Raw genomic sequence first — 18,075 nt, 5'->3', positions numbered from 1 at the left:
CAATTAAGGAGTGTAATTTATAAGATTATTTAATTGAGGCATCACATTAAAATGTGTAATTTTAAAAACAATTAACTAACTTATTAACTAACTTATTGGAAGTATAATTTAATTAAAAATACCTTATAATATTAAACTAAAGGAATACATATAAAAGCTTCACCTGAATCACAAGCACGGTTATAGAAGCATCAAACCCGCTCGAATACTCTATAGACACAACGACTGAAAATAGTACATTTGAAGAGAGATGGAGAAAAGCTGATTAGTGAGCCTTATACCGAATTATAAGATGCGGGAATCATACACAACCACACTCTCCAAATTCATTCTTCACATTCACTCCGTAAACGGAAATGATCCGCAGGCGTATATGGAGCAGAAATTAGCATATTATCAGTTTGGGACAACAGTCCATATATTAAATAATGTTCTATATAGTTCCTTTGTTGTGTTTAACAAGAACCCCTATAGCAATTAGGTGTAAGTAAGGCTGCCTCCTTTCAACACCTTCTGAACACACACAAGCTGAAAAACAAAGCTCTCAAACGTTACCTGTCCGGAAAAGTTATTCCCTTTCTTATTATATTTTCTAGCTACCAGGCTTCTTTCATGAGGCTGCCAATTTTCCTTTTCTGTAAAAAGATATATATCCAGAGAATAATGAACATGAACGAAGTCTGTTAGAACCTAAGAAACAGAGTAGGGAAATAAATCTTCATCTAAGTCTGAACAAGATGTCACACAAACTGGATAAAGCCAAGGAGAATCACCGAATTATGAGGCAGAAAATATCCATGCCATTCCATAATGTCTTACAATTATATAAAACCATAAAACAACAGTTATAACCGTAAATTGACAGCATATCATACTAATATCCTAACTACTTGACAACACAGCACACTTAAGAAACATAAACTGCAATAATAAAATTCTGACAGCACATAAAAAGGTACTTATTCGCCATGAATAACTTCCTCATCAACTAATCCCATTGTTGCATATTGGCTGGGATTCCTATCAGTATGAGGAAAGTGATCATGAAAGAGGTCACATTCCTCCCAAGTTGCTTCCTGTTGAGGACGTCCAAGCCAAGAGATAAGTATTTCCAATATGGTGGTAGTCCAACGATAAGCAAGAACATGTAGCCGTAAATGAAGCTCCCAAGTGTCCAAAAGTGGGAAGTGTAGGAGGCGTGGAAGGAGAAGGAGCACCATGAGCAGGATGCAACATAGAAACAAGAAAAATAGGATGAATCTTGGCATCTGAAGGGAGATGTTCAAAAGCAACAGGCCCGCCTTTACGAACAATCTGGTAAGGGCCAAAGAAGCATGGTGACAACAATCTGGTATGGGCTAAACTGAATTGGCGATAAGGCTAGATAAGTAAATAGACAAAATCCCCTTCATTGAAACTAAGATCCCTTCTGTGTGTATCTACCTAAGCATTCATTCTGGATTGAGCTTTGATGAGGTTATTCCAAATTAGTTGTAATAGAGCATCTCCCTCTAGTTGAGTTTCTAAATCGGCAACCTTGGCTTCACCAGACACATAAGGTAGGACAAGTGGAAGGAGACAGCTATATACAATCTCAAAGGGAGTATAACCTGTAGCAGTACAGAAACTCGTATTGAAAGAGTACACAGCCCAAGGAAGGTACTTACTCCATAATTTGGGCTGCTTGTGAGCAAGGTAGTATAAGTATGTCTCCACATATTGCTTTACCACTTTTGTTTGTCCATCACTCTGTGAATGATATGGTGTACTCATCCTAAGTTGTGTATGACTCAGACGGAAGATTCCTACTAAAAAATGCTAAGCAAGACTGTATCCCAATCAGAAATTATTGAAGCGTGGATACCATGAAGCCAAACCACTTCTTGACTAAATAAAGCAGCTACAGATTTGGCAGTAAAAGGGTGATAAAGGCCGAGATGTATGTATTTACTGAAACGGTTGGCCACCACAAAAATGGTGTCAATCCCACCTGACTTGGGTAATTCAATAATGAAGTCCACAGAAATATCTTCCCATAACATGGTGTTGAGGAGGAATGGGTTGGAGCAGTGCTACTGGAGAAAGTTTGATATTTAGAGATTTGGCACTCATTACAATCTTGAACATGCAACTTGATATCTCGTTTCATATGTGGCCAAAAGAAATCGGTTTGTAACCTTTTTAGAGTTCGTAGGTAACCTTTGTGACCACTTGTAAGGGAAGAATGAGCATTTGCCATTAACTTTGATTTGATAGTAGGATGGTCTGGAATGACTAAATGCCCATCATAAAACAGCTTCCCATTAATCAATGCATAATGTTCAGTGACAACCGGATCTTGTAAAATAGAATTTTTAATGTTGTACTAGTATGGGTCCTAATCAAACCAAGTCTCAAGATCATCAAAGTGTTCACCATGCGGAATGGCTAAAGCCAAAAAATCTGCATGTTGAGGCCATTGTGACAACGCATCGACACCACTGTTAGTACATCCACTCCTGTCTGAGGTGAAACCAAAAGGTAATAACTTCATTATAACCCGTTGCTGCTCTGGGGTCAACATTCATTGGTTCATCAAATATTGAAGATTGTAATGATCAATATAGATGCCAAAATGGCAACCCAAAGGTAATGATGCCATTTCTGAAGAGTTACAACACCAGTGCCAGCAATTCCCTATCATGGGTAGATTTGATACAATTACAGAATGAGAATCCTTTATTCAAGTAAACAATAGGATGAGCTTCTTGGCTAAAAATTTCTTGGACTCCTAATGATGAAGCATCACATTCCACTATGAAAGGCTTGTTGAAGTTTTGCAAATGGAGAATAGTGGCATTAATGAGTGCATATGAGTTTCTGAAAAGTTTGCTCAGCCCAAGAGGACCATTGAAATGCCCCATGTTTGGTGAGACCAGTGAGTCGTCAAGCAAGTTGGCCGTGGTAACGCACAAATCATCAGTAATAACCTATACAATTCAATTACATTACTTGGTCTAGGCCATTCCATCACAACTTGTATCCTAGCAGGGTCCTTCACAACTTCGCTAGATGATATGACATGTCCCAAAAAATAAATCTGAGGAAAACCAAAGAACATTTCTTCCCATTAGCAAAATAAGCACTCTGTTGTAAGCTTGTAAGGACTATTCGAAGATGCACTAGATGGTTAGCCAAAGTAGAGAGCTATAGACCAACATGTTGTCAAAGAAGACAAGGACAATGCACCTCAGATAAGGAGAGGAGAGGTCATTCATAACAGATTGAAAGGTAGCTAGAGCATTTGTGAGACATAATGCCATGATTGTAAATTCATAATGGCCTCAGTGAGTCCAGAAGGAAGTTTTATGAACATCTTCATGTTTAACTTTGATTTGGTGGTTCCTTGAACGCAAATCAATCTTTGAGAAGACTATGGCCCCATATAGCTCGTCAATATTGAGAATGGGATATTTGTCAAAAACAGTTATCTTATTCAATTCCTAGCAATCAATGCAGAATCTCTATGAACTATCTTTTTTTTTTTTTTACTAGTAACACAAGACTTGCAAATGGGCTTTCACTTGATTGTATAAAACCCTTTGATAATAATTCTGCAACTTGTCATTCAATTTCATCTTTTTGTTAATGTGGACACCTATATGGTCGGATATTTAGTGGTGTAGCTTGAGGTTGAAAAGTAATGGAGTGGAATCTATTAAAAAGTGGATGGAGTGTCAAAAACAGAAACATACTCATCAAATAAACCTTGCAGTGTGTTGAAAATTTTCCTACTCTGTAAGAGGCTTTTGAGACATCGAATCCAGATTAGACTCCTTGTAGTTTGTATCTTTTGCCATTGGCCCAAAAAACCATGAACATGCACTGCCAATTTGCTTGGATTGTGTTCAAAGACGACAACCACTTGATTCCCAACACTAATTCAAAACCACCTATTGAGAAGGGGAAGAAATATTAGGATTTCTAGCAACTGAACCCGAATTGCAACTTGAGGACACATTTGATTACAATAAATGATATGACCATTACCTATCTGTACTTCAAAAGGAGGGACAGGTTGAGTTGGAAACCGCAAATTTGGCAGCAACATAGAAGAGATGAACTTGTGGCTAGAACCACTATCAATCAAAATAAGCTCTTTCCATTGTTTCAATAGGCCTTCCATTTTCATAGTAGTACTTAAAGGGTGTCCTAGAATAGCATGCAACAAGATTTCTACGTGAATTTCCTGTTTGCTTTCTGAGTTCAATACTTCAAGATGCTCTGGTTCTCAAGTTCTTTAGAGAATTCCCTGAGTCAAATTGGTAGACCTATAGCAATGGCTTGGAAAAAAATTTTCTCCATAACAAAAACAAAAACCTTTGTCACGCCTTAACTATTTCTCTACATCCCAAGACGTGTTGGTGCGTTGTGAGTGGACGTGTTGGCCGTTGTATGCGTAGACATTGAACTATTGCATGAGTGTCTTTTGAAGGCCAAGTAGAGGCTACGTTCATACAATTCACTTGAGGGGTTCCATAAGTTTTGGGTAGTTTAGAATATTATAATTTGGACTCATATTCTAGGGCTAAACTCAGCCATGTAAACTGTTCTGGGCTTTTGAATCCTGACATCAGCCTGAAGTTCTTTTGCAAAGTTCTTTAAACCCATTTAGAAAAACCCCTAACAATGCCCTAGCCAATTTTTCACTCTCACGAACCTTAAGGTAAATACTAATCAACACTCTTGCATCGTACCTCGCCACTTGACTCCACAAAGTTATTCATCAAGAGTTTCGAAATTCTGTAAGGCCAAAATTCTCCTCAAGCGTGGTAATAAAATATCAATTATGGTATAATGGATAATTTGGGAAGTTAAAGAAATATTAAGAATAAATATTAGTTTTAAGTTATTTTAGATATTTCATATATTATTACAGCATCATCTGTGAACTTGCTCAAGGGATCTTCTACCTCTTCAATTGCTCCCAGTTCTCAATGTATGTCGTTGACCAGAACTCCCTTACTTAAGTCCAAACAGCAACACAGGAGGGAGAAGGATCTGTGTGTTAGATATGGTGAGAATTTTAGGCATGGACATCACTGCAGAGGGTCCTTTTTGTCGCTGGAAATTACAGAAGAAGGGGAGGAAGTTGTTCTACCTCTTAAAGATGCTGAAATCAAAGAACTTGAACCTGAAAGTGCTGAAATTTCTCTTAATGCTATTCTAGCTAGCAACAAAATATCTGCAATAAAGCTTCAAGAGAACTTCTTTGAATACCACGTATTGAACTTGGTGGATAGTGGGTCTAACTGCAACTTCATCCTTGACGTTTCAATGCAGGCTATTCTTCGATCCTTTGGAACCCAAATTAGGGATGTTACTATTTACCTATTACTCCCTTCTAAACCTTCCCCAGATATACGACAAAGCTACTGCATATGTCTCACCTTGAGGACAACATGAATTTTCAAGGGGGGAGCGTCGATAGGATACTGATTATGGTGGGATAATGGATAATTTGGAAAGTTAGAGAAATATTAGAAATAAATATTAGTTTTAAGTTATTTTAGATATTTCCTATTTAATATACTGTTTTGGTTATTGTCTATTTTGTTGAGTGGCCCTTAACTTTAGGAGTAGTGGGTTATGGTACTTTGAGATTAAGTTAGTATTTATTTATTTATTTATTTTTAGGTAGTTATACCCCATTATGAGTCATGGATTAATGGGAGCATTTTTAGGAATTATCAGTTATTTTTCTATATATAAATAATAAGGCACATATCATGCAACGGGCATCTGGAATTAAATCATGATTTTTATCAGTGGAGATTCTCCTTTTACTTTATTAGTTGTATAAGTTTAAAATTTTTGCCCATCTTCTATTAAAGATTTTCCATCATCATTGTTAATTTATGAAGCCATCCCAATAAATTTCATATTTACATAAAGATTTATTTTCTTTTTTTAATTTTTCTCTACCTATCTTGGATCTTGTCACATGCACATGAGGTCATCCCAATAAAGGATCGAATGTTCTGAGTTTGCCCAAGAAAAGAGATCTAGTTTGTCACCCTCAAGGTATATGGTTGCTACATTGACTTTCATATCTTCAGGAGTTTGATAATATCAAAAATATTTTTAGCCTTTAATATCCAGCCTTTGGGGTCTCCACCTTCAAACTTTGGAAATCAACTTTGGTATGAGGTCTTCTTGATGGGTTTCAAAGCCACCAAGGCATGTTTCTTTCGTCCTCCCCTTCTATTGTGGCATAAGGATTCTCATGATCTTTGCCTTTCTTTCGTGAGGATTGCCCTGTGTCATCTAAGAGATGTTGCTGCTGCAATTTCAGGGCTGCTAATTCCGTTGAAATCTCGTCCACAGCATTCGGATGAGAAGAAAGTTGGTTTAATTGCTGAACTATAAATTCTAGAAAATTTGAATTCACAGTAGGAGCAATGGGGTGATTACAACTATTTCTAGTACTCACCATCCTAGGGATAATCAGGCTCGAAGAACAAATAGTTAGAACCTAAGAAACAGGGTAGGGAAATAAATCTCTAAGTATGAACAAGAATCTCATACAAACTAGATAAAGCCAAAGAAGGAGAATCTCCAAATTATGAGTCAAAAAATATCCATGCCATTCCATAATACGTCTTGCAATTATAAAAAACCATAAACAACAGTTATAACAGTAAATTGACAGCACATCATACTAATATCCTAACAACTTGACAACACAGCACATTTAAGATAAGAAACATAAACTGCAATGATTAAATTCAGACGGCACATAAAAAGGTAGTTATTCCATATGAATTATTTCCTCATCAACTAATCCCATTGTTGCATATTGACTGGAATCTTTCTTGCACCTTTTATATACTAAAAACGGATTTCTATCAAAGTCCTATTTCCAAAACGGTACAATAGCAAGAAGGTATGAGGGAGATTAGAGAGCCAATAAATTGCATACCTTCATTTGCAATTTTATATTTGAGAGGGGTTTCAGCATCACAGTTGTGCCTGATGAAATTGACAGTTTTTTAGTACACATTTCATATGAGGAAAAGAAATGTGAATTGAGACCAAACATACTTTGTATTATCTACTTCTGTTTCAATTTTGTCCGGTTTCTTGATCAATGAAGATGACATCTCCTCCACATGGCCAAGTGATTTTGTTGTCTCCAGACTCTGTGTTATCAGCAGGTTTGGGTCCTTCTCAACTCCACAATCTTGAGTATGGTTATTGGAAGTTGAAGTAACTCCTGCTCTTTCCTTTTCTGAGAAATATCTATTCTTCCCCAAGAAAATTTCCTTTTTTATTTCAGAATTTCCATGGCAATCTTGTTGCATTTTCAGTTCAACATCCTCATCTCTGACAGAATTTTCATGTAAATCAGGAGATGGAGTCCCGCAATGGAAGCTAAAAACATTTTTTAGATTGCCTTTTAATTGATATTTTGGGGGAAAATCAGGGCCAGCTGACCATGATGGAACATCTGAGAATACATGTGATTCACCGAACGCAAACTTTGCAGAGGTAAAACAGCAAGGAGGAGAATCACAAGCATGTGCACCACTCTTTAATCCACTAAAGGAAGAACTGGCCTTTTTACGTGATTCAGGGATAGAAAAAATGCCAAAAGGATCTTCATTCCCATTATTCGAACCAAGGGCTGCAAACTTTGCCCCTAAATTTTGACAGAATGAAGAGTCACCTGAATTCATATTAACTGGAGAATATCTTTTCTCAAACTGCCAACCACTATGAACACATATGTCTTCCTCAAGAATAGAATTTGAATAATGAGATGGCCTTTGCTTTGATAAGTTTGACGTGCTTCTGCATTTGCCTTCATTGGATCTACGCTCATTTCCAGCGCTCCCAAAAGTATATTTGTGTTCTTCACTAGTCTCCCCAGTCGCTAATCTTGATGGTGAATAAGTGATTGCCTCACTTCTCACTGACATGAAAAGACAAGTATCCAACAAACAAATAACCTTTACCCTTTTTATGCATCAAATGGAAATATCCTAAAATTATATATCTAACCATTTTGCAAGAAAGAGGAATATTATATTACCTGCAGTGGATGAGCATGATTCTTCACTGACAAAGTTAAAAAATCTTAGTCAAAGCACTAGTTATAAGGAAGGGGATAAAGTTAACTTCAAAGAAGAGATCATTTTTATGTTACCTAAGCAAGCTTGAATTGTCCCTTACATCTTCCGGCACTAAACTTTGTACATGGAAGTTCGCATCAGATCTACAACATCTGCTACAATACAAAACAACTTCAGAAAGCATACTCCAAACTCGCCACACACCTCAGAGAAGTTCTCTTACCTTGCCCCACTAGCAACAAAAAAGTCATAATCATTTTCTGATTGGCATTTTGAATATGTAGCAGGCAACTCTGAAAAGAAAATAAGGAAAATAAGCAACACATATCAAATGCCATTGTTAAATGAATACATATTGGTCATGACTCATGCCTGAAGTCATGGATGTCAGGTTTTCATTGTTCATTGGTAAATTCAAAGCGCAATAGCAAGCAGTAATATTCCTCATGTGAAATGAATATTAGAATTGTAACAATCTAATTCCCATGCACTGCTGACAGAAAATCATCAAAAGTAAAATGACTCTAGCTTGTAATACAAATGGCAGGAAAGCCAAAAAAAAAAAAAATAGAGAGAAGAAAGCCAAGGATTGTTCCAGAAAATGGAATAAAAGAAAATAAAAACATAACTCAAATCCCTTGCTGTGCAAAATCAATATCGAAATTACACTTTTGACCTCCTATAACATGTTTAAAGTTGTAAGCAGGAGCAGTAAGGAAGAGAAATCATGGATATCCATGCATATAAAAAAGTGGCATGAATGTCCATGGTTTCTCTCTTACCTGTCATATTTTCATCTTTTAACATGTTTTAAGAGGTCAAAATAATTTCTACCAGATATTCCATCAAATTCTGGCCATTTCATGCAGAACATTTTACGTGTGACTATGATAGAGCTGAAGAATTAGAATAGATATATATATCATTTCCTAGGGTTTATAGCATAATCTATGGGAGGGGAAATGGTGTAGGAAAGAGACTAAAGCATTATCTTCTGGTGGATAAGAGAATCACCCATAGGTTCTTGGCCATATGGGAAGAAGTGGTGTATGAATAGGGATTAGGTGTAGCTACGAGTATGTTCAGCCTTTTGTAACTTTTCATGTCTTCAAATCTTTCCCTTTAACTGGAGAGAAGTGTGTGGAATCTTTTCGAATTGAAGAGCAGTGAGGAGAGATCTAGCCTCTCGAATGCTAGGTTGGGGGCAGAGGAAAATAATCTTTCTTCATCATTTGTTTAAGTATATGAGCGTGACTGTGTGAGATGAGATTGGCTTGAATCATTATTTTCCCTGTAATTCAACTTTATTATCCAGCTGTAGTATTTTCAGTCCCCATTTGTACTGTATTTTCTGTAACCTTATAGATTAGAGGGGTCCATCATTTGGTATTAGAGCGATCGATTAGTGGGAGCATGAAAAGTAGTATAGCAAATTTACAAACAGAAATGGCAACAGCAGCAGCCAAGATGAAAGAAATGCTGATAGGTATGACAGAAAGAATGGAGGAAATGCTGAAGAAATTGGAGAAGTGCACAAGGATTTTATACAAAAAGTTGTATAATGGATGGAATGAAAGAAGCTATCAGAGATGAAAGGGAAGAGTTAAGAAAAGAGAACAAAAAGAAGATGCATGCTGAAGCTAAGAAGAAATCAAAGGTTGAAGTAGAAGGGGAAGAGAAAGAGCCTATTGTTACTGGACAGAGCAATAGAGTGAAGCCAAAGAACGGAAATTAGCAAGCTAGGGTTTTGTCAATGACTGAAAAAGAGCAAAGCAGCAAAGTTGAGGAGTTACTGGGTCATGGATCAGGTCAATGAAATTAGTTGGGGTAGAAACCCAAAACTAAATGACAGGAAAAATTTTCTTTGGCCCAATAGTCTTTTAATTTATGAAAGGAGGCAGTCACATACAGCATTCAATTTCTCATTTACGAAGCAACTAATGGGCTTGGGCCTTGAAGTGAAAAAAAGAAACCTAATCCTTCAAGAAGCTAGCTGCATTCTGCATTAGAGAAGGGGTTTTCATTCTATATCTGAAGAGGAATGCGCAGAACTGAATTATATTTTATTTTTGGGAGTCGACTGACTATATACATGAGGATAGCCTCCATCTAGGCCAAGATTCTAGGTTTTTACAGAGAAAAGAAATAAAAACAGAATAATCCTCTAATATATCTGATCCTATTTGAGTCTACTGTATAAACTCTAGTAACAGAAAAATATTATTTCTATATTTCCACACTTTCCTTCAAGTTAGAACATAGATGTTAATCATGTCCAACTTGCTAATGAAATAATCAAACTTATCTCTAGTCAATCCTTTGGTGAGAACATCAGTTGTTTGCTCCCTTATTGGTATGTGCCTCATCTTGATGATGCTACTATCAATCTTCTCTCTGATAAAATGTCTGTCCATCTCAACGTGCTAAGTCCTATCATGTTGGACAGGATTGTGTGAGATGCTAATTGCCGCCATGTTGTTAGAGTATGGAGTAATAGGCAAGTTCACATTTTTTGTTAGTTCCTCAAGAACTCTCTTGAGCCATATACCTTCACAAATTTCTCAAGCAATGGCTCGAAATTCTGCTTCTGCACTACTACAAGCAACCACACTCTACTTCTTGCTTCTCCTAGTAACCAAGTTTCCCCAAACAAATATACAGTATCCAGATGTAGACTTTCTATCTTCTTGATCACATGCCCAATTTGCATCTGTGAAAATTTCAATATTCTGTTTTTCAGATTTCTTAAACCACAAACCTTTTCCAGGAGTACCTTTCAAATCCCTGAGAATTCTATAGACCTCATTCAAGTGTTTCTGTTAGGGTTGTTTGAGTTTTGACTTACCATTCCAACTGCAAAGGTAAAATCCAGCCTGTATGTAACAAGTAAATCAGTTTTCCCACCATATGTTGATACCCACCCATGTCAACAAACTTGCCAACGTCCTCTTCATTGCTTATCTTGTCAATCCAAATAGGAGTATTACTAGGTCTGCATCCCAGCATGTTAGTCTCCTTTAAGAGATCTAGCCCATATTTTCTCTAGGAAACAGAGATTCCCTTCTTGGATCTTGCCACCTCCAAACCTAGGAAGTACTTCATTTCTCCAAGTCCTTTTATCTGGAATTCTTGGGCTAGTACATTTTTAAGGTTTTTGATCTCTTCAAGATCATCACCTATAAGGACCATATATCCACATACACCAACAATACAATAGTTTTACTACCACGGTGTTTGAAGAACATAGTGTCATCGCTTTGACCTTGTGTGAACCTTGCCTTTTTGAGTACCTATGTAAGTCTTTCAAACCAAGCCCTAGGAGACTGCTTTAGCCCATATAAAGACTTCTTTCAACTTGCATACTTGATTTGGTTTATTCCCTAGAAACCTAGGAGGTAACATTATATATGCTTCATCTTTCAACTCACCATTTAGGAAAGCATTCTTCAGATCTAATTGATGTAACAGCCAATCAAGGTTGGCTACTAGTGAGAGAATTATTTCAGGTAACCCTATTGCCTTACTATACAAGGGGGGGCATAGTGGTAAGATAGAAGAACCTATTCTATTCCTCATTCCTACTCCTGCCTACTAGCAGGTCGCTCACTCTCTTTAGAGTAAATGATTGACTCAAACACTTGAAATAAAAGAAGAGGAGAGATTCAAACAACCAATAACCATCAAAGCAAGACCAAAGTGTCCAGGTCATAGTCAACGGTCGAGATATAGAGACATAGCAACACACTATCAAACCTATAGACAGGACTATTAAAGCGAAAGGGTCTTGGTTTCAAGCCAATAGTGACAAAGATAATTCTCAAGAAAATGCTCCAATGGACGTTAGAATAAGAATACACGAGCTTTCCTGCTTGAACTGATAGCTATTGCGAATCAAGCTTGAGAAAAGATCTACCCTTCCTCTTGATCTAAGGTGCAAAGAGAAAGATCTATTTTTTATGACTTCCACTTATTGATCTCGACCCAAAAAAGTGATCGACTAGGGCCCTATTTTTGAATGAAAGAAAGGGTTTATATGAGACCAAGCTTTGTAAGCCCACACTTGAGTAATAGGTCGTTTAACACTTGCGGCACAAACAAAGTTTTGACTTGTTAGTCTAGTATCATAGGCAACCGAACGGCCGCCCCCTAATTACTAGACCAACTTGCTGAAATAATGCCATAAACACCTAACAAAGATATGGCAAACAAATAAAGTAGCCTTATGTTTGAATCTGACAATACCATACCATAATCAAAAGGTACAACGGCTTAAGCGACCAGACTTAACATAAATACAGCCACTAGAGCCATTCTAAAAGGGAGAAATTAGCACTACTTGGTGAAATAGGTTCTTTTAGAATCAATTTCAAACCATCTGCTAGAGGTTGTAACAATCCAAACAATCCCACTACATCAAGACCCTTTTGACATTGAACAAAAGCCATTACTTTACGTTCAGCTAGCACTAAAAAGGCTACTTCTAGTAGAAGTGGTAGACTTATTCTAAGTATTTCAGCTGGAACAGCTATGTACGTTTTGACAATATTTAACTTGGCTATTGGTGCAAAAGTCTAAATGTAGTCTATACCATATACTTGGGAAAAGCCCTAAGCAACAAGTCTTTCCCTATGTTTGCTTAGACTTCCCTCAATGTTATATTTGGGTGTAAAAACCCACTTACATCCAACTACTTTCTTACTTGGAGGTAACTCTAGAACGTCCCAAGTATCATTCTTTGTCAACGCCTCCATTTCCTCCATTCAAGTACAGCCAAGGCTTCTTCAATATTCTTTGGTACTATGACATTATCTAGGTGGGCAATAAATCCACAAAATTTGGTCGACAATGCTTGATAGGATACAAATTTCTCCACAAGATGCTTAGTACAGGCTCTTAGCTTCTTCCTCACAGCTATAGGAAAATCGAGATTATCATCATACCTTGATTCTTGCACAATACCACCATTATCTTCTTTTGGACCTACATCCAGTTTTGACTCTTGATCAGCGCTTAGGGCATAGATCTCTTTACTTGTCATCGGTGCAAATTTGGTATCTACCCCTGTTAGACTTCTCCTTCTCTTTGGGACTAGGATTTGACACATTACTCATGTTTTCAGATAGGGTGGTGGCCTTGGTGTTGCGGGTCTCAATTTTTAGGCCTGGGTTGTCAAGATCTATGAGGTCAAGGGCCAAATGGTAAGGTATGGGATTTGGCAAAGGTGGTTCACTCATGTTATCACTCATTCTAACCTGCAATTCATTCCAATTCTCCCCTTGAATTGTAGATTGGGAGTGAAAGGGTTCAATTTCATGAAACGTGAAATCAAAAGTGGTAAATACATGTCTGGTGATAGGACAAAACACTTGTACCCCTTTTTAGTGGCAAAATAACTCAAGAAAATACAGCGGAAAGCTTTGGGATCCAATTTATTTGTATGATAAAGATGGACATAGGTAGTACAGTAGTACACGCAAACACTCTTAAGGGAACTTTGTTTTCCAAGTAGGGCAAGTATGTTTGGTGTAGAACATCAAGAGGAGTTTGATAAGATAGGGTGCGGTTTGGAAGACGACTAATGAGAAAAGTTGCAGTTAGGACAGCATCAGCCCAGTGATATTTGGGAACATTACTATTGAAGAGAAGTGCATGGGCTGTTTCAAGGATGTGCCTATTTTTTCTCTCAGCAATACCATTTTGTTGAGGACTACATGGGCAAGTACTTTTATGCACAATTCCATTGGAAGTCATAAACGTAGAGGTGTTTATTGAAATATTCCATGCCATTGTCAATATGGAAAGTTTGAATAGATGTGTGAAATTGGGTTTTAATCATATGATAGAAATCAATGAACACCTGTGACACATTAGATTTGTCTTTTAAAAGAAACACCCAACTGACACAAGAATGATCATCAATAAAGGTGATAAACCACTTTGAGTGGGTTCTATTAGGAGTTCATGAGGACCCCCACAGATCACTATGAATTGTTGTAAAAGGTTTGGATACAATGTATGGTAGAAGAGGAAAAGAAATGTGGTGATGTTTTGCTTTCTCACAAGAATCACAATAAAATTGAGAACAATCATTTTTATTGCAAATTGAAGGAAACATTTTTGACATCTAATTGAAATTAAGGTGACCTAAATGTTTGTGCCATAACTCCAACTCACTAGTCCTAGGGAGAGACACCTTATTGCATGACCTAACTCTACTGACATCACTTTCATCCAGGTAAAAGAGACCGTCAAACTCTTTAGCACTGCCAATCATCATCCCTAAATCTTGGAAAAGACAATAAGTAGCAAAGAAGTCAGCATGGCACCCTTCGTCTTTAGCTAATTCACCCACAGAAAGTAAACTACACTTTAAATTTGGAACATGAAGAACATGTTGTAAGGTGAGAGTAGATGAAATTCATGCACTCCCAATACTAGTAATAACTGATTCAAATGCATCTGCAATCTTGACTATAACTTTCCTTTTGCAAGGTACATATCTTGTAAACAATTTAATATTATCAATCATAAGGTCTGTGTTTTATAGTCGGTCCTAAGCATAGGTAAAAGAGAAGGGTTGTACTAGGCCCTTAACATCCAATGTAAAACTTTGTTGAATTTCTAAAAGCTTAATAAATGATAAAGCATAATGGCATCATATAATTCATGTAACCGACCCCACCTAGTGGGATAAAGCTTGTTGTTGTTGTTGTTGTATACAGTCTAAAGCACCTAAGCCTACTATCCAACAAATTCCAATGCATACTCGTTTAATAGTGACTAAGGCTTTATAAAAATTACCTCTTTAAACCACAATGGCAACAGACTACTTATTGTTAGTTTGTAAAGCCAAGAGCATCTCAAGGATTCTATTTAGTTGATCATTTGAGGGCTGTACCGAGAAGGGAGAACTATTATCACCTCTCATAGAACTTTCAGCAACATAGCCACGGCTTTTACCTTTCCTTGGCTTCCATTCAAGGGTTTACCATGGAAATCCCAACACTTGTCCTTTGTGTGACCAACCTTCTCATAATGTTCACATATAGGATGCCCTTTAGTGTTTCTAGGATCATTAGACTTGGTAGCAAGAGCAGATGTTGAAGCTTCAAGAGTACTAGCTTAAGAGATAGGTTCATCTTTTAACATTACCTTTCTTCGTGAATACTCCCTTTGAATCATTGCAAAAGCCTCACGAATAGATGGCAAAGGTTTTAGGCTCAAAATTCTGCCATGGACATCATCTAGGTTAGAATTGAATCCTACTAACAATTCATAGAGATGTTCTTTCTCAATCCGCATCCAGAACCTAGCAACATCTTTAGAGCTGGTCCATTCCTCAGTGGTAATTAAATCCAGCTCTTGCCATAAAGAGGTTTTGTCAAGGTAATATTCACTTAGGTCACGATTACCTTGCTGAACGAGCCACAACTTTGATTTAATCTCAAATACTTGAGAAGCGTTTTCACCATTGGAGTAAGCCTCCTTCACAGCTTCCCATATTTCTCGAGCTATTGGCAGAAATAAAAAGCTTTTCTTCACAGCTGGTAACATCGAGTTCACTAACCATGAACATACTGTGGAGTTCTCGCTTTCCAAAATTTGCAAGCCTTGATGTTCGTTGATTCTGGACATTGGGACTTGTCTAAAACATGCCCCCGCTTGCCATGACCCTTTATTGCAAGTCAAACAGACTGGGCCCATTCTCAATAGTTGATCCCAGTGAGTCTGTCTGAGACAAGGGAGACGAGTGAGCTCTCTTGCCCAATCATGAAGGACCCAAACCAACGCGAGCCCATACTGGACGAACCCTCTAAGCTAGTCGACTCAAATTTGTTGTAAGTTTCAGGCTGAGAGTTCAAGTCCCTCTCTATCTGCGATGATTCAGTTCTTCCTTCTTCCTTGTGTTCTGATACCATGGATAGGAATGTGCAAAACTAAATTATATTTTATTTCTGGAAGTCAACAGACTATATACATGAGGATAACCTCCATCTAGGCCGAGATTCTACGATTTACAAAGAAAAGAAATAAAAACAGAATAATCCCCTAATATATTTGATCCTATTTAATTCTACCGTATAAAATCTAATAACAAAAAAATATTTACAATAAATATTATTTAGATATTTCCACAATATCAAAGCTTTGCGCCAAACCCTTGCTGTTGGTCACAATCTAAACACTCAAAAGACAAAAGAGGAGCAGAAATTGTCCCACAAACATGCAAAAAAGTTGGGAAGCAACACCATTCCAGATGCTCTTTGTGCTTGTTGGTACCAAAGGATACTGTATGTGGCTCCAACTATTACAAGAGGTGATATGCTGGAAGTGGGAGCTTCACAAATTTCCATAGCTATCAAGAAGAAATATGATATTCAGTTGACCCAAAAGGCTAACACAAAGTTGGGCATAAGTGACAATACAAGTGTCAAGTATGAGTACAATATACAATTCAAGGCTACCATCCTATTTCAATTATCCGACGGTTACCAAGCTACACCATTCTTCATACCATTCTTATCATCTATTACTGCTAGAATTGTTGTTACCTATTATTGGGTTGGTAAGAAAACAACTTTTGGAATTCCACTCACCCAAGTATTTTTCTTCATTAAGAGGTTTCTATGTTGCAGCTTGGGGTCCATAGTTATAGGTTCTTTAAGTACATCATTTGATGAAAAAGCCAAGGTTTTGCTTGGATTCATTATCTTACAGCAGAAATCCAGTGATGCATTGCACAATGGCATATGAAAGGATGCATTTTTTATCTTTGCACAATTATCTTAGGGCTTTATTTATCACCACGGATTTGATAATTCATAAAATCCTTCAAATGAGGCATTTCAATGTAATTGGGGACATTACTTTGTCATTTGGAAGGTTTTGTGTTAGCCTCTTAGATGTCGTGTTCAAGTTATTTCTGTTGGTAACTTATGAAATCATATCTGCACATAGCAAGATTTCATGTTCCCTTTTGACTATTGTGGTTTGTTTGGGCTAGCGAACATATTACTCCTACCAATTGCATTGTTACAACAGGGTTACGAAGGCTTATGATTGCACAAGAAGGGGTAGAGCAATATCTAGATTACTTAAATACTGGGGTGAGGATTCTCTTAATAATTGGATGCAGTTGCATATCTAGCATGATATGAAGATTATAATTGCCCTAGTTTGCAGAAAAGTTACACAATTGGCATTAGTTTTCCTTCTCATGGGGTACTTTGAAAAGGATGAAGTTCAACGTGAATATAGGGGAGGCTTTTCCCCATCCTACAAGGGAGTAAAATTGCAAGATGTGTTTACAAGAGGTTGGGGTCTAGAGATGATTCAAAAAGTTGAAGACCTCAGGTTCTTAGGAATAAGAAACTAGTGTGGAGAATTCAAAATTTGCAAGAAGCCACCAAATTCCATTTCTTTTTACACCTTAAGGACAAGATGAAACTTTAAAGGAAGGGTAATGATAGAGCTGAAGAATTAGAATAGATTTATATATCATTTCCTACGGCCTATAGCACAATCTAAGGGAGGGGAAATGGTGTAGGAAAGAGACTAAAGAATTACTCCCTTCAGTCCTTATTATAGGATACTTTCAACCATTTTACGCATATTAAGAAAAGTTAGTTTTTTTTTTTTATATCATAAAAAAGTGTGAAGTACTTTCATTTTTACCCTAGACTTTAAACAATAATATAACTATATTAAATACTTTCATGCTAATCAAGAAGGGGTAAAATTGGAAAAAGTGATTTAATTTTTACAAAGTGTCTTATATTTTGAACCAAAAATCACTTCTAGAAGGTGTCTTATAAATAGGATCGGAGGGAATATCTTCCAGTGGATAAGAGAATTACACAAAGGTTCCTGGCTAAAGGGGAAAAAGTGGTGTATGAATAGGGATTAGGTGCAGCTAGGGGTCCCTTTGGCTAGAGAGAAGGGTGCAGAGTCTTTTGAAAGT

At 37.1% G+C, this 18,075-nt stretch overlaps 1 protein-coding gene and 1 pseudogene across 10 annotated transcripts in view; both read right to left on the bottom strand.

Annotated features, from left to right (window-relative positions):
* Positions 1–251: 251 nt before the first annotated feature.
* Positions 252–18,075, bottom strand: part of LOC129303320 (uncharacterized) — a 43,036-nt gene continuing 25,212 nt past the window's right edge. For 7 of the 10 annotated variants that reach the window (XM_054942553.1, XM_054942556.1, XM_054942557.1 and 4 more), the window contains 6 exons: positions 8,338–8,407; positions 8,189–8,269; positions 8,075–8,100; positions 7,084–7,954; positions 6,962–7,011; positions 252–635 (listed from right to left, as the gene is read on the bottom strand). In XM_054942553.1, the coding sequence (XP_054798528.1) occupies positions 478–635; positions 6,962–7,011; positions 7,084–7,954; positions 8,075–8,100; positions 8,189–8,269; positions 8,338–8,407 (1,256 nt within the window). In that variant the 3' untranslated portion in view covers positions 252–477. The other 3 variants (XM_054942555.1, XM_054942562.1, XM_054942561.1) reach the window with 3 other exon arrangements.
* LOC129303321 (NADH-ubiquinone oxidoreductase chain 1-like) lies at positions 11,802–13,009 on the bottom strand (annotated as a pseudogene).

This window comes from Prosopis cineraria, unplaced genomic scaffold (assembly GCF_029017545.1).
Source record: "Prosopis cineraria cultivar Desert tree isolate PC_DT_omini unplaced genomic scaffold, ASM2901754v1 PC2, whole genome shotgun sequence".
Taxonomy (NCBI): domain Eukaryota; kingdom Viridiplantae; phylum Streptophyta; class Magnoliopsida; order Fabales; family Fabaceae; genus Prosopis; species Prosopis cineraria.
Note: the sequence above shows the minus strand (reverse complement) of the source record. Positions and strands in the feature narration are given on the sequence as shown.